The sequence below is a fragment of the Fusarium tjaetaba genome (genome assembly GCF_013396195.1).
Source record: "Fusarium tjaetaba strain NRRL 66243 chromosome Unknown NRRL66243_c0000063, whole genome shotgun sequence".
Lineage (NCBI taxonomy): Eukaryota > Fungi > Ascomycota > Sordariomycetes > Hypocreales > Nectriaceae > Fusarium > Fusarium tjaetaba.
This window is the reverse complement of record NW_023501259.1, coordinates 256495-278715: the sequence shown is the minus strand read 5'-3', so window position 1 is coordinate 278715 and position 22221 is coordinate 256495. Positions and strand designations below refer to the sequence as shown.

Below are 22221 nucleotides of genomic sequence, written 5' to 3'. Positions count from 1 at the left end.
CAGTACTGCAATACCATCATCCGCTGAGGATACGCATCAGAGGCCGAACCTGCCTTGTCACATACCTTCCAATGAGATACCCGAGCTTTCAGCCGCACAAGTCATGGTAGCACGTGAGGCCTCAAATCAGGCTGTGGAGGCCTGAGCTGAGGGGCTGTTTGCCCAAGATCTTGCCATCAGCATCTATGATCCATCGACGCCGAAAAGAAACTATGATTCCTCACAAAAGCTCATATTTATCTCGACCCGGGCCATCAACTGGCAGCAGGAGACAGCCCGATGGAAGTGCCGCCGTTACGAAGCTCAAGGACGCAGTCGCTCACTTCCAGGCGATGCTGACAGATGATGATCGGATGCGTCTACAGGGTCTGAAAAAGCTGCCGCACGACGCTCAGTCAATCATTGCGTTCACTGCTGAGCTAGATAGGCAACGAGATGGGAATCGACGAGGCAAAAGCATAGCTTCGCGGCTTACATCGTTTCTGCAGATCGTCCAGCAATTCACGCCCATCATCGATACATACATTCAATCGAATCCTGATATCAGTGCCCTTATCTGGGGTTCGATCAAGCTAACATTCATGGTATACACTATGGTGGCCACTGGCAGGTGTCTGTTGACTAACAGTCAGATCTTCAGGTTCTCGCAAATTTCCTATCCCAATTCCAATCCTTTGTTGAACTGTTGCAAGGCTTCGGCTCTCTGTATTCCAGACTAGGTCACTATCAGATTCTGTTTCAAGACTCAACCCATCTCAATGATTCAGTTTGTGAGTTTCACACTTCCGTGATACTCTGCTGTGAGAAGGTTGTTCGCCTTATCCGCCAATCCAGTATGTACAGCAAAGAATCTCTTGGGCTGAAGTTGACAACGTTCCTCTAGCATTGGCCAATCAAGTATGGAGAGCTGTGACATCCTCTTTCCAGACTGAAATACGAAGCTCCGTTGAGAAAGTCAAAGAGAAAGCCGAGAATGCGCAAAGTGAGATCGAGTTGGCTAAAGCACAAGCTGATCATCATGAACAACAACAGCAGACTAAAGAGCGGCGAGAGGCTTCGGAATACAGGGGGAAACTCTCCATGTGGGCTACCAAATACAGTGCTGCCATGAAAGATATCCAACATCTCAAGAATAAGCACGCAAAAGGTCAGTTTCAATCATCCATTGTGTATTACATCTGGAACTTATCATTCTGTCAGACAAGAAGCGAAGCAAGCTTGTCCATGAGTTGACGTCTTACAACTCTCTGACTACGTTCAACAGTATGCGTAACAAACGACACATGGGTACTGCCGAGTGGTGTTTTTCCACTACAGAATACCAAGAATGGGTCAATGCCAACAGAACAGCCGTGCTTCATATCACTGGGAAGAGTAAGTTAAAGTAGTTATGTAAAACGTTCTCTTTCTGACATGACCGTTAGTTGGATCTGGAAAGACAATCTTAGCGTAAGTGTCTAGTCTCCTCACAGTTTTGAAAATAGAATTGTTCCTAACTAGCCACAGATCCTCAATTATTGAACAACTGTGCTCTTCTCCGAAACCTCGTCAATTTACCTCCTTGTTTTTCCTTCGTTTCGACGAAGGGAAGAGTCTCTCTGTATCAACAGTCATTCGTTCTTGTCTTCAGCAGCTTCTGGCATCCCCTTTGATTGAAGGATTAGACACAACAGCCATATCTGAGTTGGATGACAGTCTCAACCAAGCTGCGTCATCGCTGTTCTCGGATGACTCCTTGCGATTACCATTTATCACTGCGGCAAAGAATCTGGACGATTGGTTTATCATCATTGACGGCCTGGACGAGATCGATGGCGCAAGATATGTCCAAATACTAGAATTCCTTCGCGAAGTCTTTGACCAGCTTCCAGAGTCCCACCGAATCAAGCTTCTGTTGTCTTCTCGGGAAACATGCTCAAATCATATCGACCGAATTCTACCTCAGACCACACGCCTTCGTACAGGGTTGGGGCCAACAAGTTCAGATATTAAGTTATATGCCGAGGACCTCATCAGGAGCAAGATAGCAACAAATGATCTCATAGTCAGTGACGCCGACCTAGTCGAGGAGATCATCACGGTTATACACCGAAAGGAAGGGGGAATGTAAGTCAATGTTCATGTAGGAACGTGGAACGTCTCACTAATACAGCCCCTCTTACATTAGGTTCCTTTGGGCATTTCTTACGATTGAAGACATTTGCTCTCGAAAGTCTGATAAAGATATCAGACAGGCACTGGAAGACATCCCAGCTGATCTTCCCACCGCATTTGACCGCACCCTGGGCCGCATAGCAGCAATGAAAAACAATACACCAATTGTTCAGAAAGTATTTACTCTGGTCCAGGCATCGTTCGAGCCGCTAACCCTGGATCAACTTCGCGAGGCTCTTTCGGTCGACATAGAACAACATACTTTGGACAATGACGATCTTATAAGTGGAATAGATCGCTTACCCACGTGGTGCCAGAATCTCGTCTGCGTGGAAGACTCAGGTACTGTCCACTTCAGCCACCATTCCATTCAGCAGTATCTTCTAAGCCCAGACTCGGGCGACTTCAAGGACTTCCATCTGAACGCGGACAAGTGTGACAGCTTCATGGGTGAGCTGTGTGTCACATATATCAGCCTTGATAACTTCCAAGGGGCAGTGGTGCCCGTGAAGAGCTCTACGGACTCTTTACATATGGATATCGATATTGGCGGTGTCGCTGAGCAGACAATGCGAACTGCAGTTGGAGGTAGTCTTGGTTCTTTTGTTGGACGACTCACACGTGAGGTTGTTCTGTCTTCACAGTCACACAAATATTCATCGGGCAGGGTCCAATGGAACGACTCTACGGTCTCGTCTGATCCTAGGCGTAATTTTGGTCCTGCTCAGAGCACCGAAGGTTATTCATTCTTCCAATATGCTTCCAATCACTGGTATCGACATGGTCTTTCAATCAATTCGGATGATAATGAGGCTACATGGAGACTATTAGGCCAAATTCTTCAAAAGCCACATCAATACTCCCAGGGCGAGCCTTGGTTCCAACCGGCCTGGATAGACCGTGTCAGTAAGACCATTGGCAACAATGTCCACTTCTTTCACCTCGGATTCTCCTCATATCGGATAAACCCTGTGCCACTGGATGTAGCTGAGTATGGCAAACTCATGGACGCCGCTACGCTTAGAGACCTTTGGCACGTTTTTACTTATGCTATCCAGTTTGGCAACGGCGGTCTAGCTTGCCGTGTGCTGATGATGATTGTAGAGGACTTCCATAGGTCACTAGAGTCTCGCTGTGGATACCTTGAGCGTATCCTAAACGCAATGGTAATGAGCAGCCATCACAAGATCTGTCAGAATCAGTGTCTCTGCCGCAAAAGATTGCCACTGAATCACTTTATTCTCGTTAGAGCAGTGAGGCAGGCTATTGCAGGTGGAATCAGCTACCTTCCCCCTCTATCAGGCACTGACGGACGTACTGGCTGTACATGCCGTGAGGAACGCGGTTATTCCTTAGCAGAAGAAGTTTGCCAGCTGCTCGAGACTGGATATCGGCGTCATGAACAGCCACACATGGTTCCTTTTGCCATTCTAGCAGAAATTCTTAGTTCTCATGACTCGGTCGAAAGTTTGAGTACTCTCAAACGCGACATAGGGATTGAGCTGGAGTTGTCGGTTTCCTCCAAAACTCTCCTGGGGAGGTCATTCATCGACCTATTAGTAGAGTGGGCGGTTACTCGCCACCAGCTTATAAAAATCTCCCTTCCAGATCAATCCCCTTCACCAGAGAGACGTCCTTTTTGGCAAGATAGCATATTTATGCTTTTGATGGAGTCAAATAAGACTCAGCATCCTCACCTACAGCGTCAGCTGGGTGATACTCTTGACCTCCTAGCCGCGGCGCAGGAAGTTGGCACTGAGGGCGTAGAGGCTGTTGAACAGTCTCTGACGCAATGTTTAGAGACTGGAGGCTCTGCTCCACTACATGAAAAAACCATTGAATTTTTGTTTGATCATATCTTAGTCCCGTATTACTGGCCGAAATCAATGTGCGACGGCATGGTCAAGGTGTTTTTCGGACAGCCACTGAAACCGGGCCTGCTGGACGCAAATGAGCGGGTGCTTTCTCACGCTATTCGAAAGAACAACTGGGATCTTGCAACATCCCTGATAGATATCCAGCCTGTGTCTCAAGATGAAAAGGAATTAGTCGGGGACATTACATATATCAAGTATGCTCTTCGCTGTCACACCTGCCGGACTATTACGAGACAAGTGTCGGCGACAACGGAAAGCGGGCCTCCAAACAGCTTGCCAACTAGGTTTGGGCTATGCTCGGTACACTGGGATCTTCTAGGAAGAAATATTGGTGTGAAAATGCTTGAAAATGAATCACGGGCTTTATTCTCTACGGAATGGGGTGGTTGGCTATGATAGACAGCTGCGGGGCTTGATATCTTATACAATACAAAAAGTGAAAGTTGATCCTAAGGAACTGCTTAACTTCTATATGGTACTCTTGTAGTTAGCATTGCCATTTTCATAGCCCACTATTCACCTAAACTCCATGCCGGCTACTCTGCAACCACTCCTGCAACCCCCTCTGCGCAGCCTCCATTCCCTCCCTCACAATCTTAGCCGACTCCTCAGCAGCCTGGAAAGCAGACTCAGACGCAGCAACAGCCTTTTTCGCCTCTTCAATCTCACCATTCGTCGCCATAGTCACAGCCTCTTCAGCCCTCCTCGCAGCAGCACCACCAGCCCATGCCGCTCTACGCTCAGCATCTTGGATAGACGCGACAGTGTCGCTAACGGACTTGGCGACGTTAGACGCATTCTCAGCGGTGTGCTCTGCGTGGCGGCGGGATACTTCGTCTTGTCGTGCTGCGTTTTCGGAGCCACGGACGGAAGCTTGGGCGGTGCGGAGGAGGGCGACTGTTTCTCTTGCGCGCTCATGTGCTGTTTCGGCGGATTGTCTGAAATATGTTGCTAGTCTTTCGTTTTCTGCCTTTTGTTTGTCGTCGACCTTTTCTGTCTCTTCGCAGATGATAGCGGAGGCGATGACCCTTTGAGCTTGAGCGACTGCATCCTCAGCTGGGGCCGTAGCTTCAGCGAGAGCAGACCATGCACGAGATGCGCAGTCGAAGAAGTCAGTCAGTCTAACTGAGTTTGCAATAACAGCATCACGTCGCGCCTCAGCTGCCGCGTTGACCATCTGCTCCTCGTATTTCTTTGCCATAGATCCGAAATCTCGGGCTTCTTCAGCTGCTGCCTTTGCACGGGCCGCATTCTCAGAAACGGTCCAGGCAATGGTGCGGACTTTCTCGCGATATGCGAAGTAGATGTGAACCCATGTACCTACCGTCACACTGATGAGGCAGAAGCCAAAGATTGGAAGAAGGGTTGGGGAGAAGAAGGGCACGACGGCGGTAAGTGACCACCAGTTGACGACGAGCCAGTATGTCTGGGCATGTTCAAGGTAGCAGAACCGAAGAGGTCCGTAGATCTTGCTGATGGGAGCGAAGAGGTATGCAGCTGCTGATACTGTCGTGGCAATGCCGACGAACATGTATTGAACCCATGGTTGGAATGGGAGAGGTAGGTCGTAGTAGAGGGTCAGGTAGTAGGCCAAAGACATCAATGAGCCAACTGGAACAAACACAAGATATTAGCACCCAATTTTCCATCGACAAGAGTGACTCGTCCTACCTTTGAAGTATGTACCGACCCGACTAGAGATGGTCTTGAAGTCGAAGAATGGTCCCAGCAATAACTTCCACGATAGAGTACTGGTACTCTCCTGGCCGTTGGGTAATGTCCAAATACCGCCAAAATACAGCGCAACGATGAGAATCAACGGGCTCGATATTTGAGAAAGAATAACATTAAAGTCAGGGAAGATAGTAAATTGGTTTAAAACAAGCGCGACGAATATCGCGGTCTTGATGTGAGGCACGATTAACCTGGAGAGCGACTCCAGGGCTGGAAACAAGTCCTCGCTAGAATTAGATGAAGTCATGACTTCTAAAATATTATTACAAGATGAAGTTGAATTTCAAAGGAATCTACAGAGAGAGTGAGGATTTTATTCTCCATTTTGGACAGAAAGTGAGGCGCTCAGTGCCCAACTCAACGTGCAGCTGCAGCATGCATAGCGACGTGGAATGCAGAGCCGAGATTTTGATCCAATCGCAATCGGCCAGCTTTGTTTACCATAGAACATTCGAATGGGGAAATCCACAGATTTGCCTTTTGAATGATTAATTGGTATAGAGAGTGACAAATTTGTGGTCTGAACAGGCTGTATCCATGTCAGGCCGCAAGTTTTCTTACGCGGACTGGGCTCAGTGGAGATGGCCTCATTTTGCTGTCTCCACTTGAGGAGATCATATGTTTGAGAGTGTTTAAAGTGGCACGGCAAAGATGGGGAGTATTTGGTGAGAGTTCTAGATTCATTAGATTATCATTTGTGGTATCTTGTTCGGCCCGGGTGGACTAGCCAACCCATCCTGCAGTTCAACGCCTCGAGCGGAATTATTCAGGTCTCAATCCTCCACTGTGAGAAGCCTCAGCATTTCATTCCTCCCCCTGTTTCATTCTTTATTTTGACGAGAATGGATCATCTTCGAAGCTACACGTAAAGATTAACACCCATACTTCTCAATTGTGAGGCTGCTTCGACTTACAAGGTGTTGCCAAACCCATCGTCACATACGCTTCGGCCTTGTACGAGCGTGCACCCAGCACCTTCTTGCACAAGTCGACCGCCGGGGCCACGAACCAAGGGAGCTGCCATGGCTGTTGAGAGGAATGAAAGCAAGGCTATTGAGGAGAGTCTCATGGTGAGCGGAGTGGCGACGCTACCGAGGATGTGAAATGAGAGGTTTGGAGAGGGAGAAGAGAGTTGATGATGGGGATAGTAATTCCATTCTGGGAGTAGTATTTCATGGATTAAATAGTGCTCGAGGCTCGATCAACATTGCAGTTATTGAAACACAACTGTGATATCATGAGTCCCTGGTTTCAGCCTCGAGCAAAGCGACGTTTCGGCCTCAGTCAGTATCCCTGTTCAAACAACCCCAGGTTTCACCTTCGTTTTCACGCCGCATACCCTAGATACCGAACTTTTTTAAGCATCTTTTCAAGCTTGACAATCTAACTCATGGTGTTTTACATTGGTGCGACACGCATGTTGATCGACAATAGAGTGAAACATAATTGTGTAATATATTTCTAAATGCGACACGTATCTATATGCCCTATCGACGAAGCATACCAGCTATATTCCCAACCCGAAGCCACACTGTGCCTGCTGCATTTAATACTTCAATAATCGCTTCTCCTCTAGCTTAAACTTCTGTAGCACGCCCTCGCAAGGAGGCCCTTTGCACACTGTAATAACCCGCTCCACCAGGTCATATATGACAAAAGCGACCGTCATGTTCTGCTTAGACGTATATCCAGTCAACACAGCACTAGGCGTATTCCTCTGGTTCAAATTCGGATGATTGCACAAACTCTCAGGATACGCCAAGTGATCCGAGAACGCCATCCTGATCTTTTCGGGCGTCAATCTCCCCGCTGCACAGTCAGCTCTTACTCCCTTCTCGGCTCGCAAGCATCGGAACCAGGTGCTCCCACCAGGAGATCGATCATATACATCATCACGGCTCAGAAATTCTGGACTGAGGAAGTGATTGCTGTGGATGAGGTAGTTATCGTCAATGTTTCCGTAGAACTTGTACACGCGGGTTGGGGAGACTTCCATGGCCATTGCGAATCCTTCGGCTGTTGAGACGTGTAGGTTTCCTGAGACGTGGCGCGGGAAGGCGTTAATAGCTACCAGACCCTCTGCATAGTTACTGTACTCGAGGAAGACGCGTCTTGCTACTGAGAGAGGGAGAACAGGCTTGGGGTTCTTGATCTCATGGTAGACCCCGTCTTGGTCAACGTGCGAAATGGGCACGTAGTCTTCGCTGCATAGCAGTGAATTTGCAGTAACCGACATGCCAGCCGAGTTCATTCCACTGCGGATCAGCTGCCCAGCTTCAGTGAGAATAAACATAGAGGGTCGGTCCTCAGATGGGTCTGGGTGCACTTCGAGGTAGATGATCAGGTCCTGGTTATAGAGATGGCTAGACATGTCCCAGTTATGCACCGCCAGAGCACGACCAGACGCCACTGCTTCAGGCGGAAAGAATCCACTTGTACATTCATCATGTTCACTCAGCTCCTGGGGAGTCTTGCCACCGTCTTGCAGTCGATACATGCATCTGCCAAGGTCGTATCGGGCATTGAGCATAATGACCTCTTCGATCGTAACGCCTGCGCCATCTGCGATGCCTCTGATCTCTTCGAGACCGGTGGGGTAAAACATCTCAAAGGCTGGGAGGTAGACGGTTTCGATGATCTTGGAGGAGATGGACCTGAGTTGCTTGTTAGTAATGCGCGAGAATAGTGGTGACAATGGTTGACGCACCAATGAGGCAGCTTTCCAGGAAGCTTGTAGTATTCGATATTGGCACGGACCTTGTCAGCCACCTGTCTTCCATGCGAAAGTCCGCGCTCATAGGGCGTTCCTTCGACAACAATGTGTTGGTAGTATAAAGTACGAGGGACGTCCATGATAGAGGTCTCGGCAGAAGGCATGTTAAAAGGCAGTAGGTGATGATATGAGATTACTGAATATATCCAGCTATCACCTGAACTACCACGAATACTTATATGAAAGAGGTCTGACGGGGCGCTGTACCGGGTTCCGAACTGCAGTCGCCAATCCCTCGCTGCGCCTGCTAGCGCCTCGCCCGATTGTCCCAAATAGTCCAAATCGGCGACGGGTCCAACAACCACGAACCGCCGCCCTTTGTCGCTAGCAAAGACAAAAGTGGCTTACGAGGCTTAAATTGAATTCCGGTCGCTCATTAAATCACAAAATCGTCGCCCATGTCTTGAGCGATCCGGGAAAGATTGGCGCGACAGCCCGTCCCCTCCTCGGCGACATGCACCTTTTCGACAAACACACATGCATTTGCATAATGCTTCCCAGCCTGGCCACAGTCCTTGATAAGTTGCAGCGCCCAATCTCTGTAGATAGGGTCCTTTGCCTCGATTGCTGCCATGATGAGTGGGATGGGCCATATCTTGGTCGGCGGCGCTTCTGTTCTCGGCCGTTTCAGTTTACAGTAGAAGCGGCGAGTGATGCCAATTATCTCTTCGGCATGCCTAGTCTCTGCATAGATTGCGTCCCCTGACCGGTATATTCTTGACGCGTAAATGTGTACTGCGTGGAAGAGCGCGTTTGCGGTTAGGAAGATGGAGAGTACCTTGTTTTCTGCGGCTTTCTCCTCGGTAATCGTGGCGAGGCCCTAGTACATCGTCAGCGATCGGATTACAAAAGTCTAAGGACCATTTAATCGCTAACTTGCCTCTTTGATGTTATTCAATGATGCTCTTGTCATTGCCTCTTCATTCGCCCCCGGAGCAGTACGGTCACCTCTGGATATCATCCCCAACAGAGCGACCAAGCGACAAGTAGCCACATACAAAGGCCTATGAGCCTCGTCCCATCGACGTTCCTCATTCGGGTATAGCAGAGTGTATTCCTGTTGTAGAAAGTTGTATGATTTGTCCACAGCAAACATTAATCCCAAGTCGTTGCCCAGACACTGGATAATACGATCGTCACCTTGGGAAAAAAGTGAAGCGCGAGCATCAAGGAAGCAGAACCACACTGCCATTCTGCCGTAGACCGATTGTGATTGATCACCGTGGCCCCGGTTCTCGAGTAGGCAAGCCTCGAGACTCACCATACGCCTTAGAGAGGCTCTTCTTGAGAGGAGAAGATCTGTCCAGGCGAGAAAGTATAGCGTCACTGAGACGGCATCCAGGTCATCATCTCGGGTGATAAGCTGAGGCCAAGCTTGGCCAAGGTCTTCATCCAAGCCCTCAAATTCAAGATGAATGCCCAATCGATCCCTGAGAGCTACAAGACTCTTATTGTAGTGCTCTAGAGCACTAGCCTCAGAGCTCAATGTTCCGTTGCAGTGGAGGTGAGCAGCTGTCCACGCGTAAAGAGCCGAAATGACAAACGAATGGCTCGAGTTGAACCGATTGAAGAAATAAGTGTGATTGTTCCAGGTTTGGCCTTTAGAACTGTACTTGGACGCTAGATTCTGCGTGTAGTGCTGCGCCAGAACCCGATCGGAGACTGTTTGAGGGGAACTCGAGGCCTGGCTGCTGGCGGTGAAGCCGGCTGAAGTTTGACCAGGTGATTCCGTATATGGCATCCAGTTCTGACCAGTCGCGTTTGAGAAGGCTGCAGCGTCTGGGCTCAAATCCCATTGTTGATCTGGATACGAGTCAAATATCCCATCCATCCAAGGCATTGCCGTCGCATCGAGCATTGCGAGTGACGATGGTTCAAACGAATCAGTTACATCCGCCTCGACTGTTGAAAAAGTCGTTTGGGTCTGCGGGCTTATCTCTGCATGGTTCGGCTCCTCGGACGTGTTCTTTCGTTTCCCACGACGCCTGGTTTGGGATCTGACCTGCTCTGTCTCATCTCTAAACTCGAATACAGCATGCGATGACGGCTCATAAGCGCATTTGAGGTGGGACCGTCGACAGGGCGAGCAACGCGGTTTTAGTTGATCACAAGATAGTTTTCTTCTGGTGCAAGTGGTGCATAGGGACATGGTGAGTCGTTGTGAAGGATTAGGCAGAGATGAGGGGGGATAGAGGATGCAGAAGCACTTCGACCTTAGAGTTTAATTTGAAGTCTGGGGCAACTAATGACTAATCGCTGATAAGCGTAACTAGACGCACGCTAAGGCACCAGAACTTGTTTTCTTCATATCTCGAAGGAGATTTTGCACCATTTTCTTTCCATAATATTATAACCCTGTTTACTGCGTGAGGCCGAGGCCGTAGTCACCTTAGACCACTGGAAAATGTCACAGATGGAAAAGTCGGGTATATATTCCACGTCAATGTTTTTCTTGGGCAAATGAACGAGATTTAACACATATTCCCTGCAACTCGAAGGAATCGTTGTACACAAAGACAGATCAATAGAGTACAAGACCAGGCAAACATGATAGCAAGCCTTTGAACTGTAGCAGTCACATGAGTGTCTACCACTTCAGACGCTTCCACCAACGCCTACCAAATATACCTAAACGATCCTTGCTGCCAATCCGTAAGATCTAAATCATCCCTATCAACGTTTGCGTTGCAGATTTCCTGGACCTCACGACGACCTCGACGATGGTTCTGATACTTGATGTAGACGCTGAGAGAATGGTGAGCATTTGGGGCGAAGGTGAAATGATAATTCCTTACAGAAGAACGATTTCTAACACGATCATGGCAGATACCGAGGAATAGAAGCCTCTGAAAGCAGTCTGGTACTGCGGGGCCTCATGCGTGATGAAGAATTGGGGACCTGTGAATTGGCCGAGACAGTAGCCCAGGAACATCATGACCTGTGAATGTTATCAGGACCGGTTTAGTCTAGATCGGGTAGGCTTGGAGGGGCTTACACTGGCGGTGGATTTCTTGGTGAATCCTGCGATGTTGGAGGAGAGAATACTCATACCGAGCCCGAAAGGGACTGTGTTGACATAGATAACTGGAGAAGGGAGTGAGCGACAATTATAAGCCAGGAAACGAAGGTTCGGACTTACTATAGAATGACGCAAGTCTACCTTGGTGGTTAGATTGCGGCAGGTCTAACACGAATCAGATATGACAAGAAGACATTTATGACGCCAGAAACCTACTGTCTACCAACACGGCTCCTATCAAGACAATGATGTTCGTTGCGATCATGACGTAGCACCTAGTATTCTTGAAGCGAGTGCAGAACCAGCCACTAGATTAAAAAGTTAGCAATCTGAAATGGAGTTGCAAAGTTGGGGACTCACGCAAAGACCACTGAAACGAGGTGGATGGTGTTGGACGGCATGCCCATCAGAGTAGCCTGGCGGCTAGAGTAGCCAAGGGTCTGGGTCAATACGATCTTGGAGAACTGTATAGTCGTCAGGATATAATGTACTAACTGATTCAATTCAAGGTTGCTCACCGATGTCAGGCCGCCTCCCTGCAGGCATTGGAGAAATGCGTGTATCGCTAATAACCACGGCTGGGGATCCATCAGGCATTCCCAGACCTGGTTCCATTTATACTCAGTGTTCTTGATACCTGTGTGATTCTTCAAAACCTGCAGATTTTTCAGCAATGCATGTAGTTAGAATCATTCTCTACTTACCCTATCAGTAGCGATATCCCGCTCCCTTTTGCTGAAGAACCATGCGCTCAGAGGCGACGCCGGAACACCAAAAAAGACCACAATGCCCCAAAACATCGTCATCGGCCCGAAGACGAGGTAGACGACTTGCCAGACGGTATACTTGGAGCCCGAATGATCTTTACCCGATAGTCCATATGTTATCGCATCAGCCATGAAGGAACCAACAGCGCTGGCCGACCACCATAAAGACGTGCGAAGAGGCTGTTCCTCTCGGGTCCAGTATTGGGAGATGAGGATCGTGAGGATGGGTGACATGCAGGATTCAAAAACACCGAGGAAGACGCGGTTGACGCAGAGTGTTGCAAAGTCTTTTGTGAATGCCGTTGTGCAGGCTGTGAGACCCCAGAGGAAGATCATGGCGCCAAAGTATCGTCCGCTGCGCAGTGATTAGAACACGATAGGTAAGTCAAGATAAACTTGGGCAAGTTCACGAAGGATGAAGACTTACATGGGAAGTTTCTGCATCAAGAGAGAGCTGGGGTATTGCCAGACTAGATAGCCCAGATAGAAGATCGAGGATGACCAGCTGTACTGTTGACCCACGAGGTTCTATGCAGATGTCAGTTTTTACATGTAGATATCTCCAAGGTGCATATTTGCTGACCAGGTCTTCCTTGATACCAAAGATGGAAGCCTCGGACAAAGCGACTTTGTCCATATAGTTGAGGACATATGTGAACGCCATCTATTTTTTTGCACTTAGTTTCCGCATGTTCCAGCTTCTGTAGATAACCACTTACCATGGGTAGCAGGATCAGGTCGAGCTTCCATCGGACTCTCGCATCTTCTTTGGAGGTGTATACAAGACCAAGAGGTGGAGACCCCAGTTCCACCGAGTGCTTCTCATCATCATCCAAGGTATCGGTGGGCTTGCGACCGCTAGCTGTATCTTCAACCAACTCACCCATCCCGACAGTGGAGTTCGTGGGTACGGTGGTAACAGGCTTCAGGTCTTTATCCATTATGTTGACTTATGAATTCACACTCACAATTATGATGCCTCATCAAATGGCAGCCGTTGGTGGTTCGCGATTAGCCGCCATTTATATCACCGGGTCATGTTTGTGCAGGTACTGGTTTTGAAACCTAGGATGGCTCTGTTTGGTGGGGATGATAGCGGCCGCTGAGGTGGCTCAGAAGGGCATAGCTCTGCCCAGGGTCGCCCGTTTGGCCATTTTGGGACGAATGCGCGAGATGGCAAGATAGCGCTTTTGGGGTATCCGGGGAAGCGTGTCCTCGGCTTTTGTGATTGTTAACTTTAGTATTGCACTGAAGTCACGAAAGATTTTCAGGAATCAAGAAATTGGAAAACATGTATTGTCGTTATGTTTCTTCACTTAGTTATATACAGAAGAACCTATATCGCTAATTTCTCCCTGCTACGTCTGAGCCACGAATTATCCATGTACATCGTCTATCAGTTCTACATTCCTCATGCTCTTCAGTAACGAGTCGGCTTGAAGCCTCCCTTGGGAAAAGCCACAATATTCTCCTCAGCTGTATGCTTCACCTTACCCATCGAGATAGAAAACTTCTCCTGGTCAAAGATGCTGTACACATTGCGCAGGAAAGGATCACCAAAGATAGACACTTCGTCCCCGCGAGAAGCAGCGAATACTCCACATGTGCCGTCAGAGAACTTGGTCACCACGCCGTAGAGCGGAACCTTGATCGTGCCATGAACGCCAAACTCAACAGCGATGTATCCGTCGTTACGCTTGGTGTCAGCGTATTTGCAGTTAACCACAAAGTATTGCTGGCCAAAAGGTTGTGTCTTGGCACCAAAAGCGCGGAGGATAGGAGCCATGGTCTTGTCTGTGAGATAGAAGCTTGCAACACCAGTGTCTAGCAACACCGGAATACCGACTTTCTTCTTCCCGTAAGTCTCCTTTGTGCGGTTGTTGCCCTTGGTGAGAAAGACCTCGACAGAGGTGACGTTGACGACGTTGGTCTGGCCACCGGTAAGGACTTCGTTGAAAGGGTCGACCATAGGCACGGTGATGATATCACCGTCAATCTTGGCCTTGTCATAAGCTCCACCAAGGAGCATCCTAGCGTTGGCGGCCTTCTTGTCATCGGGGCCGAGGTAGAGACTCGTCGCGAGGTAGTTGATCTTGGAGGCGTTCTTCAGCTCTGGCAGGAAGTATGAGGAGAACCTGTCAGTGCACTTGGGGCCAGCATACCCGCACTCCAGTGATAGACCTGTTGCATCGCCGTCAGTTCAGCATCTTCCTTATGGTATAGCTTTTCCTTACCGAGAATTGTGTTGATGTCACCGCTGAGCTTGTCGGGGAAACTGTAATCGGATGTCATGCCAAAGTACATGTTCTTGGTTGAAACACCGCCGATAACAATAGTGTCCTCCAAGTAATCGCCTCGACCGACGTAGCCCAAGGCATCAGCGAACCCATCACCTGCATAGCGGGATGTTCTACATAGTGGTTAGCGACAGAACCTACAAGTACTTGGGTACATACTTAGATGTTCTGTTGTTAAACGTGCCAAAGGTCTTGCAATTGTTTCCCTGCTTCTTGCACACCTCATTACGAGGGTCTAGGAAGGAATAGCGCGGGCTGCCAGTGTCGATCTTGAGATACTCGGTCTGCGGCGGTGTGCCAACCTGGAGCTTCGCATAGTACGCCGTCAAACCTGCATCGCGAGACAGCGGGACGGAAATGACACCAGCAGGAGTCTTGCCCGCAGCAGCGATGCTAGGGAACGCAACAGCAGCAGCGACGATGGCCAAAGTGAAGAGAGCCATGGTTGTAGATGTCGTTGATGTGCAACCAAGTTGCCTGATGTCTATCAGGCTATATATAAACGGACTAACCCACCCACTATACGGTGTAGCCCCTGTCTAGATGAAGTCATGAGGCCAAGACCTGTTCGTCGATACGAGTTTCTTAGTGGATCACATTCCTGATCTGCCGAGCCTGCTGTGACGCTATTGGTGGCGAGCCTGTTTGCTAGCCGGTTTTGGGAAATTAACTCGTATGCGGAGCCCGGCAATTTATCTAAAGTCGGCGGAAAATCAAAGCGCGAACTATCTATGTAACAGTGGAACGAGCGGGAACGAGGTCGTGCGCTTGGCCATAAAATGGGGAAGAAAGAATGCCTATTTTTACGATACTTTCGTGCCTACCTAGTCATACTACACGACTGTTCTCATCATGTCTCTCAAACTCCTGCAACTGATTGCAGCATTTGCTGCTTCTGCTCATGGACTTGCTGTGCCAGATAGCCAGGGCGCTGCTTTCAGCCTCAATGCTTTGCCGTCAACGACAGAGGAATTCGATCCTGTGGCTGAGCGGCAGAGGCTTGAGGCCAAGTTCCCAACGGCGCATGGCAGCAACATCAAAGCGCGTACCACCAAGCAGTCGGGCTCCGTGAAAGTGAAGCCTGTCGATGGGGGCTTTACATTCTTCACCCCTACTGTCATTGGAAACCAGACGTTCAAGATGCTCTACGATACTGGTTCCGCTGACTTGTGAGTACTTCCCTGCTTCAGCATCGCGGATCTAGACTGACATCTCACTGAACAGATGGGTGTATTCCAACGACTCTTCCCCCTTCCAGCGTGAGGATCACCCAGGCTATGTCCCCACTTCATCCGCAACCCTTCTCAAGGGCTACAACTTCACCCTCAAGTACGCCTTTGGCGATGTGATCAGCGGCGAAGTCTTCACCGATACCGTCAAGGCAGGACCCGTCGTAGCCAAAAAGCAGGCCGTCGAAGCCGCCCTTATCATCCAGCCCGAAGTCGCCTACGACGGCATCATGGGTCTCGCATTCAGCACCATCAACCAGATCACGCCCAAGAAGCAAAAGACCTTTTTCGAAACTCTCCTCCCCACTCTGAAGAAGAAGGTCTTTGCTGCGAATCTGAGGCTTGATGGTAAGCCTGCGACATGGGACTTTGGATATATCGATAGTACCAAGTTCAAGGGCAAAGTCTCCTATACCCCCGTTGTCAGCACGAAGTACTGGTCCATGAATGTAAGCTCCTATGCCGTGGGCAAGAGTTCACTCAACCGCAAAAACAAGGTTGGCGAGGTCATCGTCGATTCCGGCACGTACCTAGTCTATCTGCCTGAAGCTGTGGTCAACGACTACTATAGCCATATCAAGGGGTACAAGCTCACGGAGGGAGGCTCTCGCACGTACCCGTGCAATGCCACTATTCCTGACTTCCACCTCAAGATCGACAGCACAACGCTCACTATTCCGGGACGAGATGTCAACTATACGGTATATGACCCCAACTCGCGTCTTTGCACTGGAGCGATCACGACTCAGCTTAATGGCAAATACTCTGTGCTGGGAAATTTGTTCATGAAGAACTACTATGTTATTCATAGCCAGGAGGATGCTACTCCCAAGCTTGGATTTGCGTCGCTTTGATCAACCTCGTGTAATTCGCGAGGAAGAGGTTGCCCGATCGGTCGCACTTGGTTCGTCACTACTTGTTGCTTAGATATCTCACTGATAACGTCAGTCGTTGGATCAACTCTTGATGTTTGTATTCAAGCAGTGGATAATATTATTGAATAAAGCGTGTTACGTTAAGTGGATAGACCTGGTTCCTGATACTTAATCATGCTCCTCACACCTCTCATATACTGAGATAGAACGTCCTTAGGTGTTGGGCTCAAGTCCTCAAGATACGAAGTTAGGAACGATTGAGGCGATATGATCTATGTAGTGTCGAAATTATCCCCCTCGCTCTAGATTCCCCAGCCTACCTGTTGGTTCTCAGTCTATTGGCGGTCCCTGCCAAGTTCAGCGCCTTCACTACTGCACTAAGCTAGTACTGATTCACATCTCCAAACAACAACCGCATACAGTACGAGATAAATCTTGATATCAAGTCCCTTGTATCCATATGCCATCTCAACCCCTCTGTTTCACTCCTCCAGCCAAATGACTACTTCATCAATCTTGTCATCATTTTCATAGCCGTATTCGCAAACTTCGACCGCATCCATACTAGAGTCGGAACCACCCTATTTGGGTTCTGCTAACACCACCCCAGCGGCAAGCAGCCCACGCTTATAATCATCCCCCAAAGGGACATCCATCTCTTTCAGCACTCCCTCCATTCTTTCAGTATAGTGTCCTCGTAGGAAATCTACCACTGACTCATTTCGGCTTTCAAACTCTCTTGCAAACTCTTCATCGAGATTGTCAAGCTTCTCCAGTAAAAAGCTGTCTTCATCCAATATTTCCAACCTTTCATTCTCATCCAGTACTTTCGCTCCCCATTTTTCAGCAATCCAAGTGCAGGGCCCAACAAGTCTAATACCTAGGAGTTCCATTGTAATTGCGTGGACGGCGCATCTGGCCAGATAGGAAGCATCTACATTAGATGCTATGCATCCAAGCAGATCAACTAGGAGGCAAACATCTCCAATTGTTCCCACGCTCCGCGGTGCCAACAATCGAGACTCATAGGCACTAAAGCCAGATATCAAGGATGCTGACGGCCGGTTGAAGGGGCCTGATACGCAAGGACAAGGTAAATTGGACCTTATGTCACTTGTACATATTTTGGCGATCAGACTAATAACTTCCGCTTCCAAAATTGGGCGATGAACCTTTTCACGTAGAGACCGGCCAATTGGTCCTCCCCAATCATGTAATACCGATGTTTGGAAGCCGTTGGCCACATATTCCAGCTCCAGATCATGCTTCATCAGCCAATTCAGGTAGGTAGCCACTGATTTCCCTTTGGGAGTATAAACAGAAGTCACACGTGCTAGAAGTGGCCTCAGACTACCCTCGTCGCAAGGTCTAATCTCGAGCTCAGTGAGCAATGAACAGATTTCTGGAGAGAGTAACTGTTCAAATATGCCATCGAAGCGACATTTTGGACTAGAGGGCTTGAGGCCACCACTGATCCGATATCCCTGCTTTCCCCAATCATCAGATCGTGACTGTAGTTCCTCCCACAGAAAGACCGCAGTAGCATAGGGAATAGAATCAACGGCGACTCCGTACCGCTCTATAACTTCAGGGGGTAATATTGCGAGGGAAAGATTTCTCAGTCGCCGCCGCCGATCTTCTAAATGCTCGAACAATAGTTTTAGGCATCGAAAGGAACAGCAGTTCCTGGAAATCGGGTCAAAATAGTCGTCTAGGACGCAACAGTCGGCCTCTAGTAGTTGTTGGACAGGAACAGCACAATCACAATCCGAGCAGAGCGCCCAGGTATCTGCTTGTGTACATAGGCTCCCACTGTACCAGATTGCAAACTGTAGGGGACAAGCAGAATTCGATTCGCTGTTGTGAACAAGAGATAGAACCGGACTTTGTTGCAGGAGCAGATCAAGCCCTGTAGGCCATGTGATGCTAGCGTGCAATATGTTCCGTCCGTACACATCTGTTTCAAGAATGCCTGAGGTCTGCTGGTCGCGGATTGTCATAATCTCAAGCTTTTGCCTATCTCGCTGCATAACTTCCCGGAAGATGTTATTAAATCCAAATGCTGGGGCTTTTTATTAACTGTCCATAACTCGAAACGATAGTGCAATGGATAGGTTACCTTCAGCGATTTCGGGGTATTTGGCCCAGACTTGAAAATCCTCCTGACTTAAATTGAGGTAACTAGAGTAAGTAACATTGCTGTCTATATTGTTCTTGATACAGAAGTCGAAGGACGTATCAAGTGTTGTTATGAAGTGGTACCATTGAGGCAGCCATCCCAAGGAGCCAGTTCTCCAAATGTTTTCCATAATTGTTCTGATATGTGTAATTTAAGCTAAGTGGAATGAGTTGGGAAGTTCATACTCTTGGTAGAAACTGGAAGCAGTGATTGGGACCCCAAGTTCAAACATGTGTAAAAGAAACGAGCGGGTCACTTCGAATAGGTCCTCAAAACTTATTCTGCAAGGTACAGCGTAAGGTATTAGGTTTTCTCGATGCAACTAAAGATTATGTTAATATAAAAGCGCTTCATATGTTTGCATACACTGGATGGGGCTTACTTCCATAAATTTATGGGCGATATTTCTCCCATTCTCATCTACGTCAAATGGTGACGCACACCTTGAGGTGTAGATTGTTCTTAACCTCTTGAGTAAATCGGAGATATTTTCTCGTAACCAGACAGTCGGATGGTCCCCCATGATAAAACTAGCCCAATTCGTGCTGACATGGAAATCAGTAATCTGCATCCCAGTAGAAACAACATAACGATGACTCTTTTACCTCACACCCGCGTACGCACATCTAAGTTCCGTAATGGCTTCAAAGGCTGGGCTTGATTTGACAACATAGCATGCCTGGATCCCGAAGGAAAGGCTATATGCCCCAGCTGGATAGTCTCGAGTGAATGACAAGGACAAGCTTCGGGAAAGCCAATATCGGAAACCAAGATAGCTCCACGTAGTCCTTGAAGTCTGCAGTGATTGGCTCAAGAACATGCAACCAGGGCGATGGCACTGCCGTTTGTGCTCCTCTCTCGAGATTACCCATTTTCCCCATGATCTATTGATATAGGATGACTTTCGATGGATATAGGTCGGACGAGGGTCGGAGCAGGTACATTTCGGCTCATTCAGTTCTTTTATAAGGCTTGTTTCCCTCTGGGAATCTTGCACATATAGCGGTTGCACGGAAACACTGGAAAGATGACTCCCAGTACTCAGGCACTGCGCTTGCATATGACGAGATGTCGTCGCCACTTCCGTGCGTTGAACAGTGGGACTAATGGTGTCGAGTCGCCTGGCGATCGTGTGTAGCATGTTATGCGTGATGCTATCGTTAGCATTGGTGTAATTCTTCAAAACTCGCAAGTCTTCACTGATGCCGATATTGACGTCACTGTGATTGATTAGAAAGAGGACAACTGTTTTTCCGGTCAATGTGCCTCACAGGTTAAAGCTTTGAACGAAACTGCTGAGAATCGCATTGGCTTTGGAAAGCTGATCTTGAAGTTGAACCAACTTCTTCTGATCAAATGGATACCTCGCTATCATCATTTGCTTCCTAATCATCCCTTTCATGTCGGACAAACCCTCGTCTCTCGTAAGGTTCAGCATCAATTGCTGCAGGGCCACGAGTTCAAACTCGCAATTGGCAAGGGCTTGATTGACTCCATTGGCAGACAAAGCATGGCGATGACCAAGTTTCAATGTGCTCGACTGGATGATGAAGAGATTTGACTGCAAAAGGGTAAGACTTCGGCTGGCTGACTCGATGTCTTGATGTCGGCCTTTGACGCTGCTTAAATAATTGTGCAGGCCGCCACAGAGAGTCAGGCCGAGGGATACAAGGCCAGCGACGCCACTGGCGATGGATAACGGGTCGGCCATGTCGAGTTTGACAAGTTTGCAGGAGGGAGAAAGAATCAGGCAAAATGAAGCGGTGAAGATGAGTGTTGGGTAAGAGTGCCTCGCCGCAAGGCAGACAAGGCAGACAGACATGCAGATCAGGCGAACCAGAACGCGCCAACGCATCAGCCTCACTGCAGGCCAGGCTGGAATTTCGAGCGTTTGAACATAACTAATTACTGCTACGAATACCGAATGTGCTGGTTGCAAACCGGTTGATATGTTAATTAGTATTCAATGCATAAGCTGTATCTCTAGTGGGCTTTTCACTATTGATGTGGCAACTGGGGGAGATCTTGATAATGCCCTCTCTACGGTGGTGCCTGATACAGCAGGACACCAATGCTGTTTGATCACCTCAGCACTACTCATTCCAGATACCCGTGATCCCGAGTCGCCGTAAGTCGACGCCATCAAATTTACGTCTCTCAGAATGCGAAAAAATACGTGGACTTATAGGCGCTACCTGAGACTCAAAATCCACCCATGTCTCAATCACGGACTCTTCAAGCTAGACCGGTATTTACCATCACATCCGGTAGTCTGGTCATTATGAATCGCACGCAATGATGCGTCTGGAGCGCACACAGAAGGCCACTGAAGCTCACGCGTGTTCAATCACGTTCCGACTCCAGGAGGGGATTCCATATTCTCGGGCAGTCACGGCAAGCCATGGTATTGGGTCGGTCCCATGAACAGATTAAGAATCAGTAGTTTCAATGTTAAGTCAATAGTCAAATCTTTGTTAGTATCTGATTGGCCTGACGCTGACTAGTGACTGTGCGCGCCAGCCACAATGGTTTCTAGATCGTTGACGATGGATATGGGATGGGTTTTTCAGCTAGCCACGCGATGGTTTGAGACATTCACATGATCTAGACCACGGCTCAGCAGCGACTTTACAGCCAGATCTATCAGGTATAAGGCGGTGAACCTTTATTCCTTCTAAGTATTTATACGCCCTCCATAACCCTAGAATTATGTCCAAAAATCCTTAAGCTATCGATCTTTCTGAACCACTATATAAAGCACCCCGCCTTCCAAGACCCCACCATGCCTTCTTATATTTCAGCCCTGACGGTTCAAGCGTCTGACGACTCCGACTTCCTCCCGCCGGGAACTTGTGTCGATGCTAGCCCTGCTCATGGTAGCCCAGACTGCAATAATGGGCTCGGCGGAGATTATACCTACGTCGTTAAGTCATACACCTCAGATCCATCTCAGGCTATCACCGGCTTGTTCATCGATATCACCGGCAATGGTGGTGACCATCCTGAGCTTGGAGATATGGCACATGGGGCTGGTGGTGACTACCGCTATGTCATCACGTCCCGGGACTTGACCTTACCCACTAAGATCGGGGATGTTCAGCTTTGGAGATCGCAGGACGATTCTGTGTCGCTTCCTGATGTGGCTGCGTTTGGTTGGGACGGTATATCTACTGATATCAACCATGGGAGGAGTGGAGCGTACTTGTATTTGATATGGAAGAATGTCCGGGGTTGAGTCTATTCTATCTCTACCAATTGTGGCTTAGGGTCTTTTATCGGTCAGCCCTGTTGTCCGCATCAGTATACGAACAAAGAGC

General features: G+C 48.6%; 8 protein-coding genes across 8 annotated transcripts; 3 read left to right on the top strand and 5 right to left on the bottom strand.

The window, feature by feature from the left end:
• Window positions 1-212: 212 nt before the first annotated feature.
• FTJAE_3261 (heterokaryon incompatibility protein het-E-1) lies at window positions 213-4315 on the top strand (the record flags this gene model as incomplete). The annotated part of the gene is made up of 9 exons (XM_037349540.1): window positions 213-584; window positions 629-833; window positions 884-1147; window positions 1201-1374; window positions 1425-1449; window positions 1507-2106; window positions 2153-3320; window positions 3858-4225; window positions 4270-4315. 9 exons carry the CDS (start codon window positions 213-215, stop codon window positions 4313-4315), a joined length of 3222 nt encoding a protein of 1073 aa, XP_037209653.1.
• A 236-nt stretch (window positions 4316-4551) lies between these two features.
• FTJAE_3260 (uncharacterized protein) lies at window positions 4552-6789 on the bottom strand (the record flags this gene model as incomplete). The annotated part of the gene is made up of 4 exons (XM_037349539.1): window positions 4552-5642; window positions 5703-6017; window positions 6327-6439; window positions 6680-6789. 4 exons carry the CDS (start codon window positions 6787-6789, stop codon window positions 4552-4554), a joined length of 1629 nt encoding a protein of 542 aa, XP_037209652.1.
• A 522-nt stretch (window positions 6790-7311) lies between these two features.
• On the bottom strand, window positions 7312-8642 carry FTJAE_3259 (peptidase acyl-coenzyme a:6-aminopenicillanic acid acyl-transferase; the record flags this gene model as incomplete). Its single annotated transcript, XM_037349537.1, has 2 exons — window positions 7312-8419; window positions 8473-8642. The coding sequence occupies 2 exons, from the start codon at window positions 8640-8642 to the stop codon at window positions 7312-7314; spliced, it is 1278 nt and encodes a 425-aa protein (XP_037209651.1).
• A 272-nt stretch (window positions 8643-8914) lies between these two features.
• Window positions 8915-13265, bottom strand: FTJAE_3258 (DAL5-Allantoate and ureidosuccinate permease; the record flags this gene model as incomplete). Its single annotated transcript, XM_037349536.1, has 13 exons — window positions 8915-9358; window positions 9533-10556; window positions 11167-11283; window positions 11334-11476; window positions 11534-11622; window positions 11678-11722; window positions 11774-11865; window positions 11918-12021; window positions 12076-12213; window positions 12262-12679; window positions 12752-12852; window positions 12908-12988; window positions 13044-13265. 13 exons carry the CDS (start codon window positions 13263-13265, stop codon window positions 8915-8917), a joined length of 3018 nt encoding a protein of 1005 aa, XP_037209650.1.
• Window positions 13266-13744: 479 nt separating this feature from the next.
• On the bottom strand, window positions 13745-15064 carry FTJAE_3257 (uncharacterized protein; the record flags this gene model as incomplete). Its single annotated transcript, XM_037349535.1, has 3 exons — window positions 13745-14505; window positions 14559-14734; window positions 14781-15064. The coding sequence occupies 3 exons, from the start codon at window positions 15062-15064 to the stop codon at window positions 13745-13747; spliced, it is 1221 nt and encodes a 406-aa protein (XP_037209649.1).
• Window positions 15065-15473: 409 nt separating this feature from the next.
• On the top strand, window positions 15474-16704 carry FTJAE_3256 (uncharacterized protein; the record flags this gene model as incomplete). Its single annotated transcript, XM_037349534.1, has 2 exons — window positions 15474-15790; window positions 15846-16704. 2 exons carry the CDS (start codon window positions 15474-15476, stop codon window positions 16702-16704), a joined length of 1176 nt encoding a protein of 391 aa, XP_037209648.1.
• A 3467-nt stretch (window positions 16705-20171) lies between these two features.
• Window positions 20172-20615, bottom strand: FTJAE_3255 (pyruvate decarboxylase; the record flags this gene model as incomplete). Its single annotated transcript, XM_037349533.1, has 1 exon — window positions 20172-20615. One exon carries the CDS (start codon window positions 20613-20615, stop codon window positions 20172-20174), a length of 444 nt encoding a protein of 147 aa, XP_037209647.1.
• Window positions 20616-21686: 1071 nt separating this feature from the next.
• FTJAE_3254 (uncharacterized protein) lies at window positions 21687-22139 on the top strand (the record flags this gene model as incomplete). Its single annotated transcript, XM_037349532.1, has 1 exon — window positions 21687-22139. One exon carries the CDS (start codon window positions 21687-21689, stop codon window positions 22137-22139), a length of 453 nt encoding a protein of 150 aa, XP_037209646.1.
• Window positions 22140-22221: the final 82 nt, after the last annotated feature.